General features: G+C 41.1%; 1 protein-coding gene across 1 annotated transcript in view; it reads left to right on the forward strand.

Annotated features, from left to right (window-relative positions):
- The first annotated feature begins 6,915 nt into the window (after positions 1-6,915).
- The window catches only part of LOC311244413 (adenylate cyclase type 6-like), a 91,104-nt gene continuing 77,592 nt past the window's right edge, over positions 6,916-20,427 (forward strand). The window contains 3 exon segments of the mRNA XM_084333903.1: positions 6,916-7,059; positions 9,586-9,722; positions 10,964-11,934. Of these exon segments, the coding sequence (XP_084190029.1) occupies positions 10,987-11,934 (948 nt within the window). The 5' untranslated portion in view covers positions 6,916-7,059; positions 9,586-9,722; positions 10,964-10,986.

The following is a 20,427-nucleotide window of genomic DNA, read 5'->3' on the forward strand; positions in this document are numbered from 1 at the left end:
GTTTAATCTGGCGGTCATGCGGTTTGTAATGTATCTAAATAACACATGTAAAGATGCTGGTCCAACTCCCTAGATGCCACACAGCAAGTGTCACAACAGTCAGGTGAGTTTTAGTCACGTGAGGTGAGAGTCAGGTGAACGGCCTAGAGGGAAAAAGTGATTTTCACAAAAATCTAAATGGCTGAAGATTCAGTATGGTGGACTTCATACTTCCTTATAGTAAATGTGTTATACATGAGAAGATGCATCTCTGGGTATCATTTTTGTGACTGTATGAATGAATGAATGAAAAAGTTTATTTTTGGACATGTTATTCTCCATATTTCTCCAAACAACTCACGATATCTTGTTCCGTCGAACCAAACAATCATAGCAACAAATTAAAAAAAACATTAAAAGAAAAACATTAAAAAAAAGAAAAAAAGAAGGAATTATAAACAAAAGGTCAAGAGCAATGTGTTTGGTTAGCAGACATGTCCAAAAAAGGAGTAGAGGGAAACTAAGCTTATTGATCCCTACCCCCTTACATTGTATGGCTAAAGGAGATATGCTTATTGAAATGTAAAGTCTTGCCTGATAGTTAAGGTCATTAATCAATAGACCAAAATCAATAGAATTCTTCTTCTAGACGTCATGAATGTTCATAGCCAATTTTAGGACAATAGTCCCATACAGTACGTCTCGGTTTAACCATTCATTTCTAGGTTAAACATGACGATTTGTGTACATTTCTTAAATTTTCTCTTGTGTCAAAACGTGGTCTCGTTGTGCAGGCAATGAATAGCGCCTGGCTGGGGAAACACGTCCCATCCTCGCAGCTATTTAGATGGTATCTTTTTGGTCCGGTTTATTTAATACAAGTGATAGAATACAAGTAATAGAATGAGGAGCCTGACACCATTCTTCCCATCCTTATTCACTTTCATAAATGTTGAGGACCAAGTCTAAATATCATACTTCTTTCTGAATTATAAACAAACTATTGCCTTTGTACATCTGACACAGAAAAATATATTACACATAATAATATCGTTAGTTTGTTTATACTTCAGAAGTATGATATTTAGACTTGGTCCTCAAAATAAATGGAAGTGAATGAGTAGCCTGACAGGTGGGAGGAATGGTGGTGTTGACAGCGGACGACAGGAACAACAGTGGTCACTAGCTTACTAGTAGATGACCTTAGATAGAGGTAAGACTTCTGAAACTCTAGAAGTTCTACTAAAGTGAAATATCGCTTTAAGAGGTTTTGGGATAGGAACGAAACCAAAGTGAGATGAAAGTAGAGAGCGAATTTTTTTCAAACACTGTGAGAAACAGTGAGACAGAAAGGGATAGAGAGAGAGGTAAAATACACATATTTTCTTCACATGTAAAAAAAAATACAAATCTACTGGTTTAGACATAATGGAACAGATGTTCGAGAAAGTGGGTATAGAAAAACATGATATCACTTAACGCCCCTGCAAAAAAAATATATAACCCTCCCAGTAGAGATACCTATGGTAAAACACTTTAGATGCTTGGGAGTGGAAATATTCCCCACCATAAGACAAACGGTGAAGCACAATTACATAAAAATCCAAAACAAAATCAAAGACGACCTTGATAGGTGGTCAAAACTTAAAAACGCAGTACAGGCACGGATATCAATAGTTAAGATGGACGTACTACCTAGAATCAACTTCTTCAGATCAATGCTACCGTTACCCCCTCCAGAGGGTTACTGGAAAAAATTACACTCCTCCACATACAAATTTATTTGGAATAACAAACCACCACGTATAAAAAGATCCACCGCACAGAGAAACAAAGCAGACGGTGGTATGGCATTTCCAGATTTTTTCCACTATTTTAAGGCGTACACTTTAAGACCATTGACAACATGGTTTGATCCCCAAGCATTAGTATCCTGGAGAAAATTAGAAGAAAATATAGTAGCCCCACATAGACTGAAGGACATTGCATACACTAAATTATCAATTAAGCAATGCGAACGGAAATTTGGCCCCATAATTACTCATGCGATCCGGATATGGCGTAAAACACAAAAAAAACATTCTAATCCACATAAATGGCATAATCATAATCCCTTATTCAATAACAATGCACTCTTGATTGGAAAACGACCTATAAGATTCCCTTTATGGGAAAAGCAAGGCATACACTCATTAGGTGATGTTTTTAACAAACAGGGTTTCTGTAGCTATGAAGAAATACACAAAAAATTTAATCTCACCAAAGTTTTTACACACAGTTATTGTTAAGTTTGAAGTCTCACGGTGTTCCATTAAAGATACCAATTGAACACCACAGATACCACAAATTCTTCTATGAAAGAGAGACATCGAGAGTTTTTTTTTCAGATTTTTATCATCAATTACTAACGTCCTCATATGAAACCCTCCACCTAGACTCCGTCTGGAGGAGGGATATACCAGACCTGGAAAGCGATTTTGATTGGCAAGAAGCCTGGGCAAATATTCAATTTACATCAAGGAACCCGGACCATCAACAAATAAATCTTAACTATATTCACAGGACATACTTGACTCCTATAAGACTGAAAAAAATGGGTCTTAAACAAGACTCCAAATGCTCCTTATGTACAAATGGGGACGAGGGGACATTTATGCACATGTACTGGGACTGCCCACCAGTTAAAATATTCTGGAAAGAGGTCGACCCATCAATTATCAAATCTCTTAACTCTGAATATACCTGTACACCCCTCTGTACTACTGCTGAATGATGTTTTTGAGTATGCAGTAAATCCACAGCTAAAGAGATTGGTTTTATCGGGTATCACAGTGGCTAAAAAGCTGATAGCATCACGATGGTTCCAACCGGAAAAAAATTGCCGAAAGGTCTGGATTATTACATATCTCGATGTGATTTATCAAGAAATATCTACAGCTAGAATTTTGGGTCTCAATGAATCCAAAATGACAATGTGGTTAGAAGTGGTGGAGATAATAAAAGCTAGCATATAATAGTGTCTGGTTAGGAGCGAGGTATAATGGATGGATTATCCAATGGGGGGTCCGGGAGGGGGGGGTACGAGCTAGAGCATATGTGTGTAGGGTATTAGATAGCAGGTATTGGGGGTATATCCTGTATAAGACATTTAACTATAAGGTGATTTCATTGGATGTGCACTGTTAATAATGCTTGTATATCTTATTGTGTGTTGTCATGTTTGTCTGTATGCTTGTTTAAAAAATAATAAAAAAAGAAAACACAAAAAAAGAAAAACATGATATACTGTTAGGAACACGCCCCAAAAACCTACAAAAAGAAGAATTATACCTTTTTTTATTTTGAGCGCTGCAGCACTTAAACAAATAACAAGAGCTTGGAAAAAACTTGAACCCCCGAAAGTAAACAAATTGTTAGAAACTGTAGAGGACATATATAGTATGGAAAAGGTAACCTACAAAATCAATAAGAATGAAAATATGCTGGGAAAAAGATGGGGTCTCTTTAAACTATGGAGGGGTACTAGATGACAGACAGATCAGTCTTTGAGGAAGATTTTAAGTAACATGAAACAGTGAAGTCTCGATCTGCTCAATTGTTGGGGAGCACCCCTTTGGCCTACAGCTACACCTACAATGAAAATTCAAGCCTTTTTACTTATTATTATTATTATTATTATTATTATTATTATTATTATTATTATTATTATTATTATTATTATTATTATTATTATTATTATTATTATTATTATTATTATTATTATTATTATTATTATTATTATTATTATTATTATTATTATTATTATTATTATTATTATTATTATTATTATTATTATTATTATTATTATTATTATTATTATTATTATTATTATTATTATTATTATTATTATTATTATTATTATTATTATTATTATTATTATTATTATTATTATTATTATTATTATTATTATTATATTTTTGTTTTTTGCTTGGTTATTTTTTTTCTTCTTTCTATTATTTCATTTTTTATTTATTTGCTATTATTACTGTTGTTGTTATTTTTTCTTGTATATGTAAGTGGGGACGAGTAGGGATGGATATTAGATGTATACCAGTCCAGGATCTATACTGCTGCTCACCCCTTTGTTTGTGTTTATGTCTCTTGTTTTTTGTATGGGTGATGGATTAAAAAAAAAAAAAAAACGTGTCAAGATTTTAAATATGCGTATGTACATTGTGTGTGTATGTAGGTATGTAAGTATGGATATGTGCAGTTATGTATGTGGGTACACATACTATACCTAAATGTAAAATGACTTTCTTTGACACAATAAAGTATAAAAAAAAGAGAGAGAGGTAACGGGGGAAGTTGAAAGAGAAGGGGGGTGTAACGGGGGAGCAGAAAGAGAGGGAGAGAAAGAGGGGGGTAACTGGGGGAGCAGAAAGAGAGAGAGAGTGAGAGAGAGAGAGATGGGGGAGGGGTAACTGGTGGAGCAGAAAAAGAGAGAGAGAGGAGAGGGGGGTAACTGGGGGAGCAGAAAGAGAGTGAGAGAGTGTGTGTGTGCGCGCGCGCGTGTGTGTGTGTGTGTGGGTGTGTGTGTGTGTGTGTGTGTGTGTGTGTGTGTGTGTGTGTGTGGGTGTGTGTGTGTGTGTGTGCTGAATGGAGTAACTTGTTCACATTCCATGTAAAATTGATGTGCATCTATGGGTTTTGTTCACCCCAAGGATTCAAAGACAATATAAATCATCACCCTTCTGTCACTGCAAGTGAAAGTACAGATAAATGCAATTTCAGTGACTCCCTGTCCAATTTTAAAATGGAAGTCAATGGAGAAATCTCATATTGGGTTTCATTCAAATGTATTATTGGCCTGCTGAATTTGGGTGAGTAAAGTCAATACTCACCGTGGCAAATCATTTCATTTAATTTCAAACTTATTTAAACTCAAGTGCCCTCGTTTGCAATGGTGTCAGGTTACAGACAAGTTAAAATAAATAGGTCAAAACACGAAAATAAGGAAAGATCTGTAAAACAGTTACACATTAAATAAATAGGACAAAACACAGGTTAAAATAAGGGAAAATCTGTTAAAACAGTTACACGTTAAATAAATAGGACAAAACACATGAAAATAAAATCTGTTAAAATAGTTACACATTGAAGTAGGGAGGTTTGTGATCATGGTTTTAAATTGTCCATAGGTTAGTATAATTTTTTTAAGATGATTCCAGGAATTTGGGGCACTAAATTATTGTGCAATTATGCCACATCAATGTGGAACGCCCTACCCAAAGCTGTAAAGGAATGTGAATCACTACCCACTTTCAAAACCACTCTCAAGGAACACCTACGGGAGACTGCAATTCGAAACTGGCCCCTGTAAATGTTTTAACCTAACCCCCTCCAATGTACAGTAAATGACCTAACCCAAGAATACACGAGACCCTCCTCTTGGAACCAAGTATGGTTTCGTCGATATTCCAATGTACAGTTTTGCTTGTACAGTCGTACAGTTTCCCCCACCCCACCCCCCTCTACGTCAAATGTATATACTCTCTTTTTTAGACTCTTTTAGTATCACAAACAGTACTGTATTTGCAAATCTGGTATGTCATAAATGTATAGATGTAGCAGTACTGCATCTGTATGTTGTGTATGTCATATATGTTATGATGCATTGAAAATGGGGGACCCTGGTGTAAACAAGACGAAAGTCTTTCTCTGGTCTGCATCCCCTTAACAATTGTGTGTATTAAGCTGTACTGTACTGTACCCATTCTGCAATCTGTTAATAAAGTTTTCAATCAATCAATCAATAAAATAAAAGACTGACTTTCCAAATTCAGAATGTGCTTGAGGGACATTTGAACAAGTTAGATCGGGTCCAGTCCAGCATCATTGCGATGTATGTTCTAAATAAATAACAATGTTGAAATTGAGAAGTTTGGACTTGTTCTTTACAACTGTCATTCATTTTTTGTTATTACAGAGAGAAAAAATTTTACCGTTGGGTACCGATACCGAATAGGAACTGGTACTGGTGGTAAAAAAATAAAAATAAAACTATACCTGCTTTACATTCTCCTGTAAATATACATGAGGATAAGATAATGACCTCATATTTCATCTTGAAATGGGCCCCTTGAACCTTAAGACCATCTATGGTTTTAGGAGTGCTGCTTAATGATGATGACAGGGCAGGCATGGGAATAGGCCAGTGGTCGGACTCTGAAACGTCTTTGGAGACGCATGCATTTCTTTGACCTGCCTGCTGACCCTGCAATTCTGTGGCAATTTTGGCATGAACAAACAATTTATAAAAGAGATTGTAAAAAATAATAATAATAATAATAATAATAATAATAATAATAATAATAATAATAATAATAATAATAATAATAATAATAATAATAATAATAATAATAATAATAATAATAATAATAATAATAATAATAATAATAATAATAATAATAATAATAATAATAAAAGCATGGTCGAAGGGAAAGTGGATGGGAACTTCAGGTTTTGGGGCTTACCCTCACGAAACATATTGAGGTTACACATTCAGTGGTATTTTGCAGTAATCAACCAGATGAAGAATTTGCCCTTTGCAGAATTATACTGCGTGAGATTGTCGAGATTGTGTGCTGTTGTCACTTTGCATGATATACCGATGTATTCGCTGCAATGTACAATTGAACCAGATATCAAAAACTGCACCAAATGTAGAGATATTGACACACACACACCACACGCGCACACGTCACACACACACACACACACGCACACACACACACACACACACACACACACACACACTCACACACGCACACACACACACACACACACACACACAGGCGACCTCTAGGGGGACTCCTGAGTTCACCAATGAGAATGCAGCTTGCCGTATGCGAGTGAATGAGAGAGAGGGAGGGAGTCGAGGTCGAAGCGGTGGGAATGTTGCACTGGCTGGGAACAGATTGTCGCGAGCTAAGGTTGTTGTTTTTTTTGCTCACATCTGAAGCATAAAGGCGGCGACGTATGAAGACATTGATACATTTGGCTCCACTGCAGTGTTATTCCTGTACAAGGGTGTCTATGGTAAGTAGACAGCTCTCCAAGCTCTCCCGCGGCTGTATTCGGTCACGTTAATTTGTAGCAAGTCGCCTCAACTGCTAAACAGTTGCTGGATACAGCAGCCAAACAAAATGTCAACAGTTGAGTTTACGCTACAATGTTTCCATTTATAGTTGCGGCGGCCTTAGTAGCCTTTTCTGTGTGTTGCAGGGCCACAGGCGAAACCTTGTTTGCTTTGAGGCTATAGGCGAGATGGATACACACCGTTTTACATGACAGTCAATCAGGTTGTCAGTGGCAACGAGCCAATCAGCTGGGTGACAGGTTCCCCATTGACCGATGCCTACAGCATTTATAGGAATGTATTTCCAAGAACCTGTTTTGTATCAAAAATATTTCTAAAATGATGACGTCCTGGTTCATTGTGAAATACGCAAAGGCTAATAAGTACAGTACTATTACTATGTGTAGGTTATTTGCCGGTAGCCTGTTTAGGTTATTATTGCACATCTTTGCAAACGAGCAATTGTCAAGACTGAAGCCGAGTTCCCTTGTGCAATGGAATGTTTTGCGGATAAGTTAGAAATGTTGATAGTATACATGTGACAATGATAAGCTGGATAACTAATTGTCTTGGCTTGCGTTGCGACCCAGTTTGTTCAGCGCTGCCCATTGTGGAATGCCTTTCTTCGTTCACTGGTGATAATAAATGGCAGGGTTACAATGTCCCCATATGTGGCATGCTACTGCACAGTACAGTTGACCATGGATAGACAGAGCCTGCTGCACAGCGTCTTATGTAATGTGCGTCCGGGAGCCTGCAACCAAATAGGCCCACACGTGTAATTGCATGATAGCTCACATTATCTCGTAAAATCACAACTAGATTAACGTGGGTCTCGTGGTACCTCGCACCTGTCTGCTAGTGCTACACTGCTACCATAACATAAAACAACACTATAATAATATATTGTTACAATGGCATGTAGGATAATAACATATATCATCTCCGTGTGAAACACGATTGCATTTGGCCACACAAAGCGAGGGTATTATTTAGAAATGATATTCACATCCTTTGCTAGATGCACACACACACACACACACACACACACACACACACACACACACACACACACACACACACACAGTTTGTATTACGTAACAGCCGCATGCTGCTGCTCGACCTGTCGTAAATGCACCAGACCAGAGGTGAGTGTAGAATGTAGATGGAGTGTAGGCCGCCGCTTATCCCGCAGATAACCTACAGTAGAATGAGCGCATCGCATGTATTTCCCTCTGAAACCAATAAATACTTCCATAACTCAGTTGTGATAGGATTACATGCATAGTGGTTACATACAACACTGATGACCTACTGAGATCCTGTGCTATAGCCTAGTTATTATTATTGGTTACTGTCAGGAATTGTGCATGTTTAAATATAGGTACTCATGTTCTAACGAGGCAACTTATTATAGTTAATTATTAACATCCATTCTAGACAATGTCTTTCAACCATGCCCTGGACTTAAAAAAAAACACTGTTTTCAATTTAGAGTTAATGTTATTGTTGTGGTTGAGCAATTTATATTACAATCTGCTGCTATTGATTATAAACATGGCCATATGTGCATTGCATGTGCACAGTGCCCTGTTTGTCTGCTCACTGTCCCTGGTTTAGATTTGCTTATTAAGTTTAGCAGTGTCCTTGACATGTGCTGCCAGAAGGCAGCCAGAGTGAGTCATCAAAGCTAATGGGGGAAGCATGGACAATTTAATCTGGACTGGAGAGCTCTTGATCTTTGATGGTACCCACTCAGTAGGCCTTTGTTGTCAAATAGAGCACACCCAACCCTACCCACTTAAGGCAGATGGTATGGGCAGATTGCAGTAATACAGCTAAACACCATCCACCAAGGCTAGAGTTTTTTAGCGTCCTTGAAAACCCTGATGGAGACCGTTGCGAAATCCAGCAATCAGTGAAGAGTCTATTGAAATGGGACCACATTCAACTTCACAGACACGTCTTTGATGACCAAATTGAGGAGCGCGCGCCCAGCGCCAAGGCAATAAGTGGAGTTGGATTCTGCTGCCAGTGTTTTGCAAACAAAACAGCCGCCTCTGTGAAAATGCTGTCAGAGGCTGCTGATGGTGGAGCTGGTCAGTGACAGTAGAACAGATTCATTTACTGGACATTATCCCTCATCTCTGGCATTGATTGTAGGACACTTTGTCAGATTATCACACACACACACACACACACACACACACACACACACACACACACAAGCGGAAAAACCCAGCAGCAGATCTATACAGCTGAAAGCTTTCAAAACCTTCTTCTATCGTCTTCATTATTACATCCACAATGATGTTTTTCCTGTGAAGAGTGATCATGTGGCCCACTTGCCTCCGGCTTTTCACAGCCCAACGGCGTGTTTGTATTGTTTATTTCCCAGGAAGCCAGGTGGCCTTTTTAGAGGCAGTGTGTGAGAGCGGCGCCGTGTTCCTAAAGGCTGACGTTGTGGCTGTTTTTAATGCCCACAGGTGGGTGACTGGAAGTCAGACGCCCCCCCGACGCCCCCGGCCGGCCTGAGCCCATGGTGTGTGTGTTCGCTCACTGGGATAGATGAGTGGCCTGGCAGAGGAGCGCAGCGTCGCCACACGTGAACAAGCCCACACAGGTGAGGGAGGGTCGGAGGCTCGAGACTCATTTTAACCCGCAAAGTCGAAGCATTAGTTTGCATGCAGAACGTTTACATGTATGTGAAATGTAAGTGAACGTTTTATAGTGGCACTTCACCAAAAACAACAATGCTGATTTATTTTGCACATAATGTCACACACATCCCAACATTTTAAAACAGTTTAGCATGCATTCATTTAGTTTGACAGTTGTTGAGTTTGTAAATTAGTTTGAATATGTACAGTACACCAGTGATGTCACCTGGGACATTGAACCATTGTGTTGTGTTAATTACAGCTCAATATGTATACCATCATCACTATTACTACTGTCTGATTAAATCCTGCTACTCACTACTGTTCACTACTACTACTACTGTTATTATCACTATTATCATTACTACTGCACTTTGGTCTATGTTCTATTATTATTACTACCTATCCTACCTGTACCACCCCATGCTGCTATGGCACTTGAATTTCCCCAAGGGGATTAATAAAGGACCACTTTAATTGACTTGACTTGCCAATGAAATGATTAGGTAGCGGTCTCTATAGGACATGGTATTGCTATCTTTCATCTACATAATTTTATGGCGCTGTAATTAACACAACACAAGGATTTACTTAATACATTTACTTTCAATAACTGCTTAACTAAATTCATGTGTGCAAAAGTGTTTAGAGTTTTTGGATGTGTGTGACATTATGTGCAAAATAAATCAGCATTGTTTTTTGATGAAGTGCCCCTTTTTAAAGGAAGATGCCAACATTATGGAAAATGTGCTTACCATCTTTTCCAGAGTCAGACAAGAAGATGGATACAAATGTTCCTCTCTGTGTTCAGTAGAAAGCTATCCAGCAAGCTAGCCTAGCTTAGCACAAATGAATGGAAGCGGATATGAACCACAAGTCTAGCTGTTGGCCAAAAACACCTCTTCCGGAGTTTTAAGCTAGGCTAGTGGTCTGTATCCACTTCCATTAATTTCTGCTAAGCTAGGCTAGCTTGCAGCCGGATAGCTTTCTACTCGACACACAGAGAGGAAATTGTTATCTATCTTCTTGTCTGACTCTAGAGAAGGTGATAAGTGCATTTCCCATAATGTTGGTGTATTCCTTAACATTATGTAATTTCTGTGTTATCACCAGAAGTGTTTTTTTTTCTTCTTATTGTCATCGAGACAAATTTCCTGTCCATTCATTGTATTTGGTGAATAAAGTATTTCTGATTTTGATTCAGATATCTGATTGTCTCCCAGTAAGATGTCGTGGGCCAGAGGCTTCTTTTCACCCAGAGTGGATGAGCGAAAGACGGCGTGGGGAGAGCGCAATGGCAAGAAGAGGAAGGAGAGCTCGTCGCTGTGCAACCCGCGCTACATGAGCTGCCTGCGTGACGCCGAGGACCTGGACCCCCCTCCCACGGCCCCCCAGCACTACCACTGCGGCCCGGGCACCAGCGGGGGCAACTTCGGCATGCGCTGCGGCTGGCAGGAGAACCACTACGGGAAGAGGATAGGGGGCGGCGGTGACCTGGGCCTGAAGTCCGTGGACCTATGCTTCGAGGACCGGGAGCTGAAGGGACGGAAAGGGGAGGACCTGGGGGAGGCGGGGGAGGACGGGACGGGGGGCTGCAAGGCAGTGACGGCCGCCGACTGCTGGATGAGGGTGGTGTGGGTGTTTCAGTCCAAGAAGTTCCAGTCGGCCAAGCTGGAGCGCCTGTACCAACGCTACTTCTTCAGGCTCAATCAGAGTTCCCTGACCATGCTAATGGGGGTGCTGGTGGTGGTGTGCGGCATCATGCTGACCTTCCACTGCATCCACGCCCCACCCGACGTGGCCTACGTCCCGCCCGACGTGGCCTACGACCCGGCACTCTCCGTGGCCTACGCCTCGGTGCTCTCCGTGGCCATGGCCCTCTTCCTGGCCATGATGGTGGTGTGCAACCGCAACGGTTTCCACCAGGACTACATGTGGATCGTTAGCTACCTGGTGATCGGGGTGCTGGTCGTGGTGCAGGTGTTCGGGGTGCTGATGATTGCTCCCCGCAGCGCCTCGGAGGGCATCTGGTGGACCGTGTTCTTCATATACATCATTTACACACTGCTGCCGGTGCGGATGAGAGCGGCAGTGGTCAGCGGAGCGGTGCTGTCCACCATTCATGTTGTCACCGCCTGGCAACGAAACCAACACGACAAGTTCATTTTGAAACAGGTAAGCGACCCGTGGAATCGTCACCAGAGCGTTGAGTAATGTTCACTCTGTCTTTTGTTGATATGAACCGGCCTACTTGTGCAACACACACACACCCTATTCTCACATGGTCTTCTGTGTTTGTGTATCGTCATGGTCACACTGGAGTTACGTTTGTACCGTTTACATTCGCTGTAATCCCAGGTTCTTAACTTGGATCTTCTCATTCTTGAGAATGACGTATCATTGGAACGCAGCTCCTACTGAATGAAGCATACATGTGTGTGTGTGCTGTCGGTGTAATTGTGAGGCATGAAAAACCCACACCTCCCAAGGCCCCCTGTTACGATTCTACCAACAGGGCGCCGTTTTCCCTGTGACTATACTCGTGACCTGAAACGCCCTACTTTCCCTCTGTGCGGATATAGGACAAAAACTGAGTGGCCCAGACTCCTCTACCTCTTTTCCCGCATGTCAAAGGTGCTGCGCTAAAAGTAGATGGCACCATGGATCTCGACGGCGTTTTTGAAATGAGATTTTTAATGAGCCTATGTTTTGCGCTGTAGGGCGACCGCTGGCAACTCTGTTGGGGGTTTCTGCGAAAGGTCATCTGGGTTGAATGAGCCTGTTTAGTCGCGTTATGGAGGAATATCGTGATAACGCAGCGCCAGTGTCATTCAGGCCTCAATTGCCTAAAACAAGGAGGCTATTGTAGAGGAGTGAGAAGGGGTGGGGCGGGATACTGGATCTGTGCAATGGACTTGATGGAAAACAAAATGATGGTCTTTTTTCAAAATGGTGGACAAGGAGGAAAAAACACGTTTAGAATGGATTTAGACATATTATTAAGAGGAACCACGGCCACTTTATTTAGGAAAAGTTATATTATTTAGTAGCCAGCACTGTACTCATGCCTGCGCATTCACAGAGAATACACTTCAAAATCTTGTGAGGAGAGCGCGTCGCCACCGGAATCTCTCCAGGCAGCTCATCAAGGGAATGAATGGAGCATGGAACGAAAGCTAAATAGAAAACTTAAAATACTGATTTGATAACGTGCTGAGTAAGCTAGGACAGGTATAACTTACATTTCAAGTCAGGTCATTTTCCTGTAGCCATTGATTTTGTGAGCTTATTCTGGAAAGTGTGAAACGGTGCAGGCAGAGGGCTGAATGTTTGGAGCACACAGGCTGCATCAGATGAACGGTGCAGGCAGAGGGCTGAATGTTTGGAGCACACAGGCTGCATCAGATGAACGGTGCAGGCAGAGGGCTGAATGTTTGGAGCACACAGGCTGCATCAGATGAACGGTGCAGGCAGAGGGCTGAATGTTTGGAGCACACAGGCTGCATCAGATGAACGGTGCAGGCAGAGGGCTGAATGTTTGGAGCATTCCAAAGCGGTGCTCTCGTCAATTTGGCCGATTTGCTTTTGGTTTACATGTCAGAATCAGAGGTCATACTTACCGTGAAAGTAGCAATGGTGTTATTGATTGCAATATGTTGTCACGCAATATTTATTTTGAGTAAATGTTAAATATATCGAGCTGCAACCGTGCAGTAAAACGAGCCCTGCCTGCACTGAACTTCTCTTTGGTGGTAAGCTCACAAAATCAATGGATACTGGAAAACGAACAAACTCAGAAATACAAGATATACCTGCCCTAGGTTAGAGGCTTTTCATCTTTCAGGAAATGGTGCTCTGCCTATTATAGAATATGTATTTTAAGTTTTAATTTCACTGTAATCTTGTAATCAATTCATTTCTTTGTTGAGCTGCATGGTAAGATGACTTTGATGTCGCTCTCCCCGAAAGGTTTTGAAGCATGTTCTTGATAAATGAGAAGGTATGAGTACAGTGTGGGCTTTCTTTTAACATGCTATATTACCACCAAAACAATATACTTTTTTTAATGGCCACTGTTCCCCTTTAAACAAACAGACAGTGTGGAAATGCTTCGCTTCGTTCTGTCTGATCCTATATGATTTCCTGGTACGTTATGCCTTAGTCAGGATGAGAATGTATTAAAAGATATTCATCCTAAGCTCATCTCTTAAGTCTTAAGAACTTTTAATAAACCAGTCGTATGCTAAATTGGCTGCGGTGAACAGCCTTTAACAGTTGACACACAGTCTGTCGCCATATGAATTGCTTCAGTGCAGACATATCATTGGTTTTCTACTAGATGATGGGCAGCGCCACTCTGAACGGGTCAATATTGACATAGCACTACTGGTCCAGTGAGCTCATGTGTTGAGTGCCCATCAGGGTGTCTGAGAACTGTCGTTGGCTCAATGCCCCCCCCCACACAGTCTTCCCCTGCTCTGGCTGATGATAATGGGCCTCTGATGGACCAGTACCAAGCCTGAGGGTCTGGAGTGGACTCCATCATCTCCTCCATCCATGGTAGCTTAATACGTTCCAGTCCTCCTCATAATCCCCCCCTCCTGTCTTCAGACTAGTGTGTTGTAGCTATATTTCTTTACACAGGTGTGTTGTAGCGTACTCATTCTTCACTTTAGTGTGTTGGTGAACCCTTTCTTCACTTTGGTGTGTTATAGCATACTCTTTCTTTACACACGTGTGTTGTAGCTACTCTTTCTTTACACATGTGTGTTGTAGCTACTCTTTCTTTACACATGTGTGTTGTAGCTACTCTTTCTTTACACACGTGTGTTGTCGCTACTCTTTCTTTACACACGTGTGTTGTAGCTACTCTTTCTTTACACACATGTGTTGTAGCTACTCATTCTTCACTTTAGTCTGTTGTAGCATACTATTTCTTTACACAAATGTGTTGTAGCGTACTCCTTCACTTTGATGTGTTATAGCATACTCTCTGTTGTAGCATACTCTTTCTTTACACAAGTATGTTGTAGCTACTCTTTATTTACACACGTGTGTTGTAGGTACTCTTTCTTTACACAAGTGTGTTGTTGTGTACTATTTACCAGGGGTGTAAAGTACTTGAGTAATTGTACTTTGTTACAATACTTAACCTGTTAAGCCTCCTGCTTTTCTTTATCATAAATCGATCAATAGAGACCGTATTGGATCCCAAATTATCATATCATGGGGTATCATTGGAAACTGGGTACTGTTTTTGGGGATTTGTACTTTACTCAAGTATTATTAGGTTTGTGTACTTTTACTCAATTACATTTCAGATAAAAAAAACATACGTTTGTTTTACTCCTTACTTTTAAAATGCAGACCTACAAAGTACAAATCTCGCAGATCCAACGATTTTAATTAGTATATTTGTTTCTCTGGCCGAACTAACTTCATTTAAAAACAGCCAATCAAATCCCCATCAATGGAAAATGAACCCGCCCATACCCATGCTGATTGGTCCTTGTGGAAGACTAGAAAGCAGGGATCTTTGATTAAACACCTGCTATCAGAAGAATAGACAAGTCAGAAAAAAGGTTTTTACTTTTACTTTTTAGTACTTAAGTACATTTAAAACTAAAAGTAGAAACTTTTTTACTTTTACTCGAGTGTATTTTTAGCCAGATACTCTGACTTTCACTTGAGTACGATTTTGAGACGGTACCCATACTTTACCTTAAGTATAATTTCTGGGTACTTTTTACACCCCTGCTCTTTAGACAAGTGTGTTTATAGCATATTCTACACAAGTGTGTTCTAGCGTACTCTTTACGCAAGTGTGCCGTAGTGTACTCTTTACACAAGTTGTAGCGTACTCTTTCTTTACACAACTGTCTGTAAAGTCTACTGTAAGAGTTATACTATGTTCAGGGTCATTTTCATTGTGCCTTTTTTTTTTTTTTACTTTATTTTTTAGCGTTTATCGCTTTTTCTGGTCAAGCATGACCGACAGAAACAGGTTGAAAATGGGATGTAGAGCAGGGGAAGACATTCTGAGAAATGACGGCGGGTCCGGGAAGCGAACTCGTGTCCCCCAGATCCGTGACGAGCACGGTTTTCCCCGACGCAGAAATAGCGCCGAGATATGCGGTGAGCTACGGGAGCTCCCCCCTTCATTGTGCCTTTTTGTTTTGTGTCATTTATCTGTGTAATTTTAGCCACCAGTGGTTTTGTGAAGACACTGGAGCCCCATATTGACTACACACACACAATCACGCACAAAGTGGCCCCTAGTGTCACATAGCCATAATCTACGATGTGGGAAAACTGGTCTCCTCATGATGGTCTGGTCTCTCTCTCACTCTCTGGAGATGGACACGCAGGACGAGGGGCTGAGAGGATGTGAGAGCAATGTCTGCAGGGCAGTGGGACAAAAGACATCTTTGTGAGGGGACACATGGAGGGAGGGGGGGGGGGGTTGTTGAGGCGGTGACAAGGGATGACCACGAACAAGTGTAAAACAGTGCTGGTCCGACACACCCAGCTGTAAAGAGGGCTGCCAGTCTGTTCTCTCTTTGACCCTCTCTCTCTCACTCTGTCTCCCCCTCTCTCTTTCTCTCTGAGTCATGATTCCATTTCTCACAAAGGCCCCCTTTAGATAGAGTGGCCTTTTATTTCACAACAGGCTGAGACTGAGCTCACGGAACCCATGGTGATTGTTTCCATAGATCTCCACGTTTCTCTCTCTCTCTCTCTCTCTCTCTCCCTGCACCAGATCTGGAGATCTGCCCACTCAGACGACTGCAGACAGATGAAGATAAAGCTGCTCTCAGGGAGCGAGGGGGGGCGGGGGGGTAGGGCGGGCCATACTTTTTTGGAAAATCAATCGAGTGGGGTGTCTAAAATATGTGTTTTTTTGTGGGGAATTCAAATATGGGATTTTTTTTCTAATCGGATAACTCCTACCTACATTGTTTTGGATTTCAAAATGGCCGATTTGACCATTTTTCACCCCTTGGCCATACATAGATGCCAACATGAATCTGAAGGAAATCCTAACATGCAAGGTGTCTAAATGCTGTGTTTCTTAATGGGGAATTCAAATATGAGTTCATTTTTGGGATAGGATAACTCTAACCTACATCATTTTGGATTTCAAAATGGCCGATTTTACCATTTTTCACCCCTTGGCCATACATGGATGCCAACATGTATCTGAAGGAAATCCTAACATGCAAGGTGTCTAAATGATGTGTTTCTTAATGGGAAATTCAAATATGAGGTCATTTTTGGGATAGGATAAATATAACCTGCATAATTTTGGATTTCAAAATGGCTGATTTTACCATTTGAACCCATTGGTATTGTATTACAAAATTGCAAAGATAAAAAATATATGGGAAATCATTTATAATGACAAAGCCATCAAATTTATTAACAAGTGAACTGTATATAACTGGATACAACTCCAAAGATCAATAATAATAATAATACTAACAATAATAAATTGTATTTGTAATGCACACAAACACCTAAGTGCTAAATCTCGATCTCCTGACTTCTTGAACTTTGCCAGGTTCCAATATCTTGATTGGACTCATTCTTGGATGGCAAGATCTCCTACTGTACTGCTTTAGCCACCAACCTACAAACACAAACTTAAAGTCAACGTCAGCCATAAATAGGTGAGCTCTTTCCAGAACTACTCAGCAGAAACCTCTGTAACCATTTTAACAAACGTCTCAATGTATTGAGAAAATCCATGGTGCTCCATCTATCCTCTATCTTCTTAAAACATTGGAAAGGCAGGGGATAGAAAAGAAGGCAGAGAAAAGGAGAAGGGGCAAAGAAGAAAGCTTTGCAGCAGCAGACAAGGTTGCCAGGAAGGATGTTGAGAGCTTCCTTACAGTCCCTGAAGTTGAGCTCATTCCTGAAACTGACCCTGCAGCTTCAGCAAAGCTACGGAAAAATTATGATGAGATTCCAAACATCGCCCTTGCTAGTGTAAGGTATGGCATAGGTCTAAGGCCAACTGCAGCTATAGCAACTGCAGCTCTGATTGATGCAGGACTCATCTTAGAAGATGACACAAGTAAAGTGATTGATAAGAACAAGGTTAAGAGAGCACAAGAAAAGTTGATGCAAGAGCTGGGGGAAGAGTTTGAGGAGAAGTGCAGGGAGGAGGGGGGGATCTCCTGTATCCTCTTTGATGGGCGGATTGACATGACCAATGTGATGATGGAAGCTGAGGGCAGTGACCAATCTTTTCCTGCAAAGATCAAGGAAGAACACTATAGTGTTGCTAGTGAGCCTGGCAGCAACTATCTGTTCCACTTTACACCAGAGAAAGCAACTAAAGAGGAGTCCCATGCAGAGAAGATTGCTAAGGTCCTGTTTGCCTGGCTGAAAGAGAGAGGTTCTGATAAGACCTTGTGGGCCATTGGAGGAGACTCGACCAATGTCAACACTGGAGTGAAGGCAGGTGTAATGCAGAAGCTGGAGCTGCACCTGGGGAGAAAGCTGGTCTGGTTGGTGTGCAACCTGCACACTGGTGAACTTCCACTGCGCCGTCTCATTGTTGAAGTTGATGGGGCTACTCTGTCAGACAACAAATTGTCTGGGCCAATAGGACAGTTCCTTGATTCTGTTACAGACTTGGAGATCAATCCTAACTTCACCAGGATCTTTCTTGGCCCTCCGCTGATCAAGCTGCCTGAGAAGATCATTCAAGATCTCTCAACTGATCAACACTATGGCTATAAGCTGGTCTGTGCAATCAGGGATGGAGTGCTTTCTGCAAGGCTGGCTCTGCTGGAGATTGGACCGGTAAACCACAGCCGCTGGCTCACCACAGCAAACAGACTCCTCAGGCTCTGGGTGTCAAAGCATCAACTTAAAAGAAAGAACCTGAATAATCTACAATGCATTGTGGAATTCATCATTGGAGTGTATTATCCATGTTGGTTCAACATGAAGGTCAAGCACTCCTGAATCGAAGGGCCTAGGCACATCCTGTTTCAGCTGGACTGCCTCAAGTCTCAGAGGAAGGAGGTGCTGGATGTTGTGATGCTAACTGTGAGAAGATCTGCTTGGTATGCCCACAGTGAAGCCATCCTTCAAACACTGCTGTGCTTTGAGGATAAAAAAGAGAGAATTGAGGGGGTGGAGAGAATCCTGGCCATCAGGGGAGAGGGGGATCCAGACACTCAGCTGGGAGACTCCTGTGTCAGGATCAGAAGAACACCTCACATCAATAGTGACGCTTCCAGCATTGGTGGCTTAATCAGCTGGTCAGAAGATTTGTCAGAGCCACCTCTCACCTGCTCCCTAAGCACCTCCGAGGTGAAGAACTTAATCAACACCCCCATGGAGGTTCTCGACTGGCCTTGCCACACACAAAGCATCGAGAGGGTTGTTAAAATGGTGACTGAGGCCTCTGCTAAGTACTTTTCACAAGAAAAAAGGGATGGAGGGATCAGGGCTCAGGAGACCAGCAGGAGGCTGATGTCCAAGAATGAATCCAAGCAGGACTTGTGCAACCTGATCAAATTTAAGAAGATAGAGGATTGATGGAGCCCCATGGATTTTCTCAATACATTGAGACGTTTGTTTAAATGGTTACAGAGGTTTCTGCTGAGTAGTTCTGGAAAGAGCTCACCTATTTATGGCTGACGTTGACTTTAAGTTTGTGTTTGTAGGTTGGTGGCTAAAGCAGTACAGTAGGAGATCTTGCCATCCAAGAATGAGTCCAATCAAGATATTGGAACCTGGCAAAGTTCAAGAAGTCAGGAGATCGAGATTTAGCACTTAGGTGTTTGTGTGCATTACAAATACAATTTATTATTGTTAGTATTATTATTATTATTGATCTTTGGAGTTGTATCCAGTTATATACAGTTCACTTGTTAATAAATTTGATGGCTTTGTCATTATAAATGATTTCCCATATATTTTTTATCTTTGCAATTTTGTAATACAATACCAATGGGTTCAAATGGTAAAATCAGCCATTTTGAAATCCAAAATTATGCAGGTTATATTTATCCTATCCCAAAAATGACCTCATATTTGAATTCCCCAAAGAAACACATCATTTAGACACCTTGCATGTTAGGATTTCCTTCAGATTCATGTTGGCATCCATGTATGGCCAAGGGGTGAAAAATGGTAAAATCGGCCATTTTGAAATCCAAAATGATGTAGGTTAGAGTTATCCTATCCCAAAAATGAACTCATATTTGAATTCCCCATTAAGAAACACATCATTTAGACACCTTGCATGTTAGGATTTCCTTCAGATTCATGTTGGCATCCATGTATGGCCAAGGGGTGAAAAATGGTCAAATCGGCCATTTTGAAATCCAAAACAATGTAGGTAGGAGTTATCCGATTAGAAAAAGAATCCCATATTTGAATTCCCCACAAAAAAACACATATTTTAGACACCCCACTCGATTGATTTTCCAAAAAAAAAAGTATGGCCCGCCCTACAGACAGGATTGAGAAGGACCTCATTCATGCATAGAGAAGGACTGCGGTTTGCTTCGGGAAGAGAAAGGAACTTTCAGCGATGTTTATGATGGATGACTGAAGGAGGGAGATGTATTGTATGGTTGAAGGGTTGTATGGGTAAACTTTTTGTTTTTTATTTTTTAAACCCAGGCCCTAGTCAGATATTGTCAA

This window comes from Notolepis coatsorum (genome assembly GCF_963971535.1).
Source record: "Notolepis coatsorum genome assembly, chromosome: 17".
Lineage (NCBI taxonomy): Eukaryota > Metazoa > Chordata > Actinopteri > Aulopiformes > Paralepididae > Notolepis > Notolepis coatsorum.